General features: G+C 42.6%; 1 protein-coding gene across 1 annotated transcript; it reads right to left on the bottom strand.

Annotated features, from left to right (window-relative positions):
• Positions 1-464: 464 nt before the first annotated feature.
• Positions 465-8,437, bottom strand: LOC306916404 (beta-1,4-galactosyltransferase 1-like). The gene is made up of 2 exons (XM_079494243.1): positions 8,260-8,437; positions 465-1,134 (listed from the first exon to the last, which is right to left on the bottom strand). The coding sequence occupies exons 1-2, from the start codon at positions 8,341-8,343 to the stop codon at positions 472-474; spliced, it is 747 nt and encodes a 248-aa protein (XP_079350369.1). The 5' UTR covers positions 8,344-8,437; the 3' UTR covers positions 465-471.
• Between the last annotated feature and the right edge of the window lie 1,105 nt (positions 8,438-9,542).

A 9,542-nucleotide genomic window follows, 5' to 3' on the forward strand; every position in this document is an offset into this window, starting at 1 on the left:
CTTCTGCCAGACGTGGCCCACAATTATATTTGAAACGTTTCAGTTGGAATTCCGACAGCACCCCAGGACAGAGACCCCAATTGTTAGTCACAAAATATCTTTTAACCACCACTCTTAAACCCTATCATTGACCTTTCCCCCCTCTATGCTAAGTCTCCCCACAGAAACAGCCTATCTACAAACACACAACTTGTCACATTGTGACATGTTGTGAGCTTGTAGATCTGCTATTTTTTTTAACCTGTCCACAGGGGCTCACTGGGGACAGGGAGGAACTCCTTATATGGTCAGCACCCTCTATAGTAGGGAGCATTATCACAACAAAACATAAAAATAAGTGATATTTGAATTAAGTGAAATCACTGAATATACCTTTAAAATAATTAATATAATTATTTTCAGAAAACTACAGGCTTTCGCATCTGTGGCACCACAATCTTGCCGCCACCACTATGCCCTATACACAGTCATCTATTGTGGACTGCCAATGTCCACAGTGATAAACGTGTAGAGCTTATCCTTCTCAACCTTGTTTATTTTGTATTCAAGGGAGTTGATCCCATCTTGGTGCATGTTCGATTGGGTTTTGTAGAGATTATTAAATCTTTGGGGATTAGCCTCATTATGCCGGTCTCTTACATGCTTGATCATTCTGTACCTCCCAGACTGCATGTCAGGCCGAGAAATAGTCATGGATCTCATCTCAATTCTTTTGTAGAGATCGTCGTCCTCGCCACCCCAGCCCCAGTAGTTATTTGAGTAGCCATTAATGATTATGAACTGCTGTCTGGAGAATGACACAACCCCTCCAAAGATGGTTGAGTAGGGCAACCTGAAATTAAATGTGTCAACAGCCACAGACAGGTGTCTGGGGTTACCGAAGCAGCCATAAATGTTACGGTCATCAAGAGGGACTAGATCCACGTCAGAGAAGACAAAGCAGGTGTAATTGTCCTTCATTGCCTCAGCAAAGCCTACATTCATCAATTTGGCCCTGTTGAAAGTCCCATCTCCGTCCTGGTTAATGACGTACACTCCATAGTCTAACTGTTGGCGCTGCAGAATGGGATGGAGGTAGTAAAGCCACTGTATCAGGTGTTGATGCCGATTGCGGAACGGGATGATGATTGCCACCTAAAAGAGAAGGGGCATTTTAAAAATATTTTAGGATCAAAGTGGGACAGTGAAGAGCCAAGGACTGGCAAGGAGGTTGCTGCTGTGGTGATGGCACACTCACTAACTTAAATTCACTGACTCACGCACTCACCAACATACACTCGCACTCACTGACTGACATCGAAACACACTCACTGGTTGAGTGGGTGTCAAATTCTCACACGGACTGACTGAGACCTTATGACTGCAAATGTCCAACCGCAGTGTTCTGTATCTGTGCCTTGAGGGCGGTAGGGTAAGGTGGTGATTGAGTGTTATTCAATATATATATATATATATATATATATATATATATATATACATATAAACTTTTTTTATATATATTTTTTTTAATTTAAAGATAGATGGGTGTGGTGCTCAACCAACAAGCCAAACATATATAATCTGTAGCGAATGGATCGGTCGCTATTTTGTCCATGAAATGCATCTTTGTAGGGAGAGTTGCATGCTATTGACATTGCAACTTCACGTACTGTCTATAGTGTTTGTGGATATACGTTTTACAAAAACAGACTAAAACATGAATGTGTTGTGTGTGTTCCTGGCAATTTTCACCTAGACTGGCAAGAATCCACTGAAACAAAACTGTGTTATCTTGCTGGCGTCAAAATATTCATGGAACGCAAAACCTCCACGAGGAGGTGTCAACAAAAGGCAGCATTGAAGTCATGGATGAAGTAATAGATTTTCAATATGGTAGCCCTATGACAGCTTTAATTAACCAGCCTATAAGCTTAAATCAAATGCACTGTCAGGGCTAGATTGGGACATTATATTTGTATTTCATTTCATAATTTAAGGACTGGACATACAGGACCCACACTAGCCACCCAGGCTCTATCCAAGCTGTATGCAAAATCTGTGTATTTGACTGGTCTGACCCTGTGCCATTTTCTCGTTTGCCTGCCACTGGTCCCCATGCAAATGGGCACCAAAGCAAAAAGACTTATTATGCATTCTGCAAGACAATTGTAACCTAGAGCAGGGGTTCACAAACGGTGTCATACTGTGACCCACTGTGGAGGTGCTTAATTTTGGCCCAGGACCCACCAAATATTATTTTACAGTTAAATACAAAACAATACATTATCATTAGTTACTGCGAGAGTAACCATGGCTCATTACCATGTCCAAAATGGGGGGAAAATACTTTTACATATAGATCAAACCAAACAGATGAGGCATGCCAAAGTCAGACATATTTTATTTGAACTTTTTCAACATTCAGTTCACATCAAGATTCAAACATGCAAATTAGAACATTCAAAATTGTCAAGTATTGTGAATATACAGGGCTCCATCTTGCGCCACCCTTATCCCTAAACTTATTTACCGTTTTTTACTATTTTGAAAAACATTTTAAAATAGTTAGCCGATCTACATCGAGACGTTGTGAGCTTGTAGATCGGCTATTTGAACTATTTTAAAGGATTTTTTTAAATAGTAAAAAATGGCAAATAAGTTTAGGGATAAGGGTTAAGGGGTGGCGCAAGATATAGCCCACAGTATATTGTAGAAATTGTGCTTTTGAAATAAATTAACCATAGCTTGTCAAGTAACAGCATTCACTGAAAAGGTTTGCATGCATTTTTCCTCTACATTGAAATGAAAATGGTTTATAATTATGGCCACGCCGGCGTGATCCACGTAACCCCTGCTGTGGACCACTTATGGCTCACGACCCATAGTTTTAAACTGGGAACTAAACTTTATTGTTCCCAGGGGAAATTCCTTTCCAAGGCACTCTACATATCAGACAACAGTACATGCATGCATCACAGAATAACGGCAGGTGACGACAGACCGCAGTACACTGTTTTTTTAACCACATTCGATGAATGCAAAAATATATAGCATATTATCTATTATCTACAGCAGGGGTAGGCAACCTTAGGCACGGGTGCCAACATTGGCACATGGGGAGGGTGGTCACTGGCACACTGGCATAAGTGTGTGAGAGAGAAGTATTCAAAAAAAGTTTAGTCTGTGAAATGAAGTCCCCTCACATCTATATATAAATTACACCCTGCACATAATTCTACATTCACTCAAACTCTGGGCTCCGAGTCTGTGTGAAAGAAAATATGCCACATAAAAAGGTTATGTACAGCCTATGTACAATCAAAATCAGATGGAAATATCACATTGTTTATGTGGTGGCATAATTAAACTTTATGTTGATACGGCACACTGATTATCAAGAAAATTAAAACATGGCACTTCATGACAAAAAGGTTGCCGACCCCTGATCTACAGTACAAGCTCACGTGTCACAACGCTGCCTTGCATTTCAGAAATGCCTTTTTTTTTGTCCATAGACATCCATAAACATTTGTTGAAACTAGGTGAACATTGAGCGGAAATAGACAAACATGCAAAAATAGGCTTAGTGGAGCTGCTAATTTCGCTATTTGACGGACAACAACAAAGTAGGATTTAAGTGGTTTAGCCTGTTGTGGCTGCGAGTATCGGGCTTTCTCCAAAGCGAGCCCTTCTGTAGTGCCTGGAGGGTAGTGGGATAAGGTGGTGATTGAGATGGTGTGTTCTATTGTGGTTTACGTTGGCCCTATTGTTTAGTTCTGTGAGGCTGGGTGTGGTCAGGTGAGAACAATGTTCTTGTTGGTTCTGCGTGTGGATTTGGCCCAGTTACCAACATGTTAAAGAAGCAGGTAGAAGGGTACTGTATAGGGTTAGTTGAATAATGCTCTTGTACAACAACAGCAGATCTGGGACAGCATATGCAGGCTGATGACTGATAGTGTTTGAGAATGGAATGCTGAGATGAGGTAGCCTGGCCTAGCCTGGTCGTGTGGTATTTGAGTCTGGAGATGCTGTGTACGGATCTTGTTTCCCGGGGGGCGGGTTCAAACATTTTCTCTTTGACGCAATTGGTCAGAGCTACTGTCAGTCAAAGGTCTCAAGCATTGAACGTCACTGTACCAAAGCCCGCCCTTATTGCATACCGTGTCCCGATTGGCCACACCAGTTCTCTGGTGTAGGAAATGGGCGTACAATTGAGCCTCTCCAGACCGTAATCCGGAGGCAGGCAATTTTTTTTTGCCAACGGCTGATTCGGTCTGGCTTATTAGCCAGGCTAGAGATGAGGTGGGAACAACTATTATTTACTTTGTGTTGTTGGCGTTGAGGTGAAGATGGTCATTCTCACATCATTGAGTGAAACATTCAGCCACGTTGCGATAGTCCAGCTGGCAGATGTTTATCTGTGAGTAGGGCAATAATCGCATATTTGAGGTACTGTAGAGTGTAGACTAGAGACAACTGCTCTGGCAGACGGTCAGGCACTGTCGGACACGGATGGAGGCGGTGCCTGGCACACACCCAAAGACAACAAAGTTGATGTACTGTAGTAGGTAAAAAAAAATCAGAGCAGCCTGAAGTGAGTGGTGCTGTACTGTACTCGTGCTGTAGTACTGTACAAGCCCTCCTCCCTAGCCTGTGTGTGTGTGTGTGTGTGTGTGTGTGTGTGTGTGTGTGTGTGTGTGTGTGTGTGTGTGTGTGTGTGTGTGTGTGTGTGTGTGTGTGTGTGTGTGTGTGTGTGTGTGTGTGTGTGTGTGTGTGTGTGTGTGTGTGTGTGTGTGTCTGAGTCTGCTCAACAGTTCCATCCAGTGGTATTAGCGAGGTGTTTCAGCTGTTCGTGCTCGGACACAGGGACACGCATAGCTGCGTATAGGAGTGGCTAGCACCACTCAACAATAGTAATAAAATATTCCACCCACTGTTCCACCCGCCCTAATATATTTCAAGTGCCAGGTATCTCTGATTTGTTTTCCATGACGTAAGCCTCATAATAATCTATTTTGGACTGCCAATGTCCACTGTGACAAACGTGTAGAGCGTATCCTTCTCAAGCTTGTTTCTGGTGTAGGTGAGGGAGTTGATTCCATCTTTATCCATCGTGGATGCCGTTCTAGACAGCTTTCCGGCGTTCTGGGGATTTTGCTCATTATGCAAATCTCGGTTATGCTTGATCATTTTGAACCTCCCAGTCTGCATGTCAGGCCGAGAGACACTGGTGAATTTTATGGCAGTTCTTTGGAAGACATCATCGTCCTCGCCGCCCCAGCCCCAAAAGTCGTTTGGGAAGCCGTTAATGGTCAAGTACTGCTCTTTGGAGAACGACACAACCCCTCCAAAGATGTTTTGGTAGGGCAACCTGAAATTAAATTTGTCAACAGCCACAGACAGGTGTCTGGGCTTATTAAAACAGCCATAGATGTTACGGTCATCAAGAGGGATTAGATCCACGTCAGAGAAGACAAAGCAGGTGTAATTGTCCTTCATTGCCTCTGCAAAGCCTACATTCATCAATTTGGCCCTGTTGAAAGTCCCATCTCCGTCCTGGTTAATGACGTACACTCCATAGTCTAACTGTTGGCGCTGCAGAATGGGATGGAGGTAGTAAAGCCACTGTATCAGGTGTTGATGCCGATTGCGGAACGGAATGATGATTGCCACCTAAAAGAGAAGGGGCATTTTTAAAATATTTTAGGATGAAAGTGGGACAGTGAAGAGCTAAGGAGGTTGCTGCTGTGCTGATGGCACACTCACTAACTTAAATTCACTGACTCACGCACTCACCGACTTACACTCACAGGTTGAGTGGGTGTCAATTGTGGCGGGCAGAGGCTCACTGGACATACAGGCTCCACAACAAGCTGTATGTAAACATATCCGAGCTGTCTGTGTGCCATGACACTCCAGGCAAGGCATGCACACTATTACATCATATTCCAATAGAAAATAATTATACAACAAAGCATTACTCACCTCTTCAAATTCCACCCCACCCCCATGGCGTGACCCCCTAAAATAATCATATTTAAACTGGGGATCCCCCCACCCTGACAACTGACAAGCACTCGGAATTGTAGGAGTTGAGGCATACAATTTCTTCTTCTTCTCACCTTTATTTATACTCGGAAATACAGTTGAGGGCAAGCCCTCATTTTCAACGTAGCCGAGGTAATTTAGTTTTACTCGCTTCCACGGGTGAATTTTGTGATAATAGCAATCTACAAGCTCACAAAGCTAGCCTCTTTCTTATATTATTTAACAATTTGGCCAATGTGTGACCACTTTTATTGTATAGTTTATTGATGACTTTTGATGCAGTAATGGTCTTTTTCATTTAATTTATTTGCTTTTTTAAAGTGTATTGAAAGTCCTTAAATTGGCACTTTACTGTCATGTGTCACTTTACTTTACTGTCACTGCCTTATAGTACACCCTGTAGGACTGTCCAAGGATCCGACCAACAGTATTTAGTGTCTGTTTATACGTATACACTGTACACAAGACAGAACAACAATAAAGAACCTTGAACAGTAGTGTTCAAGGTTCTACCTTCGTCAGTGTCGGAATTCGAATTCAAAGGCCTGCGCACCGAAACGTGTCTGTCTGGTTTGACTGCTGCTGCGCATCCTAACTTTGGTAAACAAGACTCCTATTACTGAGAGTGCGGATTTTATTCTCTTTCTATACGTTTTCACTGAATCTGCACCCAGCGTACTCCTGAACCCTCATAGACTGTCAACTTGAGTTGAGCGAGCCTTTCCCTTGAAGTGAGCATTTAAGTTGCTCACCATGAATTCGTTCACAAATTATTACATATAATCATTTATAATATGGATGCAGCTATAGGACATCATTCTATATCATATGTATTATGGCATCACGACAGCAGAAACAATAAACAAAGCTTACAGACGAAGTAAAAAAAAAAAAAAACATATTTCACTTCACATCACTCATCACTGAGGCCTGTGTACACATGCACACAAACACAAACAGTTTGGTTGGTTTTCTTACTCAATCATCAATATCAGTGCTGTTAAGTATCCATTGGCAAGTAGGCTACAGTATAGCCTAATCAGCACAATTCCGATTTCCATAAACTTCAGCTTGTGCTTGCTGACGCTGCAGGAAGGATGCATCAGTCTTCCAGTGCATGTCCACACAAATACATGCAAATAAGGATCCAAATGAGAAGCCACTGCACGGTCAACACAAATAATACAACAGCAATCTTATTGGTTGAAGCCTTCTAGCCGTGCTTCAAATGAGCATGATGGAACACCTAATAAAAATAAAAAAAAAGTGCTGCTCTGTTCTCCAAGAGCGCAGCAGACTGGGTGGCTAGGCTAGCGAGTTTCTTGGGATATTTGTGGCCGTAGTGGCTACATCTGTCATTTTTTTCTTGCAATTATCTTAGTTTTAAGGGTAACTGTTGTATAATTGCAATATTACACCCAAGGGGGTGCTACATGTTGTCTCCTTAAGACAGCCCTCTCCACAAGGTGGGGTGAGGGCACCAAAGCATTATGGTCATTATAGTAATCTAGTAATCCAGCAATTTCCAGTCAAACCCTAGTCAAACACGCAGATCTACTACACAAAGATATCTACACAGATATCTACTACAAATACTATTAACATTGAATGACTGGAGTTTCTTCCAGCAGTGAAATGTCCCTTTAACAGTAGGCCAACATTTTGATTGTTTTCACACAAATGACACAGATGCACATGCTCTGTATTTGTTGCAAACAACAAAACTACATAAAGTTCAGACAGGGATAGAAGGAAGGATAGAAGGGGTAGGAGGAAGGGGAGGATAGACGGGGACAGTAGAGATGAGAGGAAGAGGAGAGATGGAGGACAGGAGAATGACTTACAATGACAATTAAGTAACATAAGTTGTGATTTATAGGCCTGCTGCATGTATCACACAAACGTAACACATTTCACATGTACTACAATTTACAAACCTACACATACTGTAATATTGCGTGTCCAAAATTGAGGTTTAGCCTTTTCATTGCTGTGCAGAAAATCCTGTATCCTGTGCGACTATAGCAGGTACTGGTGCTTAATCAGTAGTTTGGATTCAGTGTAGCTGAATTTAATTCTGTTTTGATGCCCGTTAATTATTCTGAGAAGATGGGCCGTAGTTTGCGGAAATGTGTCAAATCAATTGAGGATTAGTGATTAGTTGCAGGATATTTAATTAGAAACAGAACAAGCCAACCCCCATTATTTCCATTCCTCCATTCATTTTCTCACCTTATGATGTGAAATGCAATCCGGTGGTTTGTATCGTCCTCCCTCAAGTAGAGTAGGGTTAAAGCCTGCTCTCACAGAGTCCATGGTCCAGCTCCAATTGAACTCCACACGAATTGGACCCACCAGGTGAGGAGAGTACTCGGGACAGGGTGGCAGAACCCCAGCATCAGTTGGCTTTGCCGTCTGAGTTTTGTTGAGCAGTTCTTCATTCAGCCTTTCGTGTGTGTGCAAATCTGTTGGCATCGGATGGAAAAAAATGATCTGTGTAGAACGCAGCCAGTACACAAGCAACACCACTACCTGAATCAATATTAAAGAAAGAATTGCTACTAGTTTCTGCATATTTGCTTATATTCCTGCTGAGGTTTAGTGGCAGATGTGGAACCAATCGACGGTAAAGGAAATAAGAGCAGTCTCTCAACGCCATACTGTGCCCCAGCTGTTTAAAGCTCTGCCATGCCAGAAATGCTACCGGACAGGTTTTTTGGTCTGGCAGGAAATGCGAGAAGGGCTTGACTGGGGCCAGTAGCAGAAACTCACCTGCTCCTTCACATTCACGCCCCTCCCCATTCACTTTCCCCAGGTAAGCTTTGTTAAAGTCAAGAAACCTGAAGACTGATGATATTGGTTACAAATGGAAAGCATTGGCTACTTCGATGTCTATCTATTTTGTCTGTTTTACTTCCTCACCCTTTATTGATTTAGCAAATGATCACATTTAACTGCACTACAGTTTATTACAGTTATCGCCAAAGCACAATATGAGTTGAGTTGATATTTCCTATGGCTACAAGAAGGTGTGGATGCTGGCTATTACTATTGTTCAGGGGTCATCACCATGGCAGCTCATGATGGACATTTTCATCAACTAGTCCTTACCCGTTCTAATATACGAACACCAAATTAGGTACAGTGTGGGTAATGCGATGATCACATTATTGATTGGGAGGGAATTATAAACGGATGAGCCTGCAGGGCACGAAGTTAAAATTATTAGGCAAGTAGTCTGCGGAGCATTCCCTGGGGGGGTGTATTCCTGGGACTCACATAAATGCTGTACGTGTCTGCACACATGGCACACACCCCAGAGGTGGGTTAGACATGGCAGCAGCGCCCTGGGCATACACACAGTACAGTTTAGACAACACTGACAGGCGGGGGCGGGTGTTTATGTTATCCTGCCCAAATTAGCACATTCGGTGCAGTAACCTATTGTAACATTCTCCTTGGCTTTGACTACTTCAGACAGAACGTAACCGCGCGTCACCAGGCTTTATTGGCTG

This window comes from Electrona antarctica (assembly GCF_951216825.1).
Source record: "Electrona antarctica genome assembly, chromosome: 23".
Classification (NCBI taxonomy): Eukaryota; Metazoa; Chordata; class Actinopteri; order Myctophiformes; family Myctophidae; genus Electrona; species Electrona antarctica.

Bases quoted from the DNA above. Each gene is read 5' to 3' on its own strand.
- LOC306916404 (XM_079494243.1), bottom strand. From the start codon at position 8,343: ATGGACTCTGTGAGAGCAGGCTTTAACCCTACTCTACTTGAGGGAGGA. The intron at 1,135-8,259 runs GTGAGAAAATGA...CTTCTCTTTTAG, and splicing joins ATTGCATTTCACATCATAAG to GTGGCAATCATCATCCCGTT.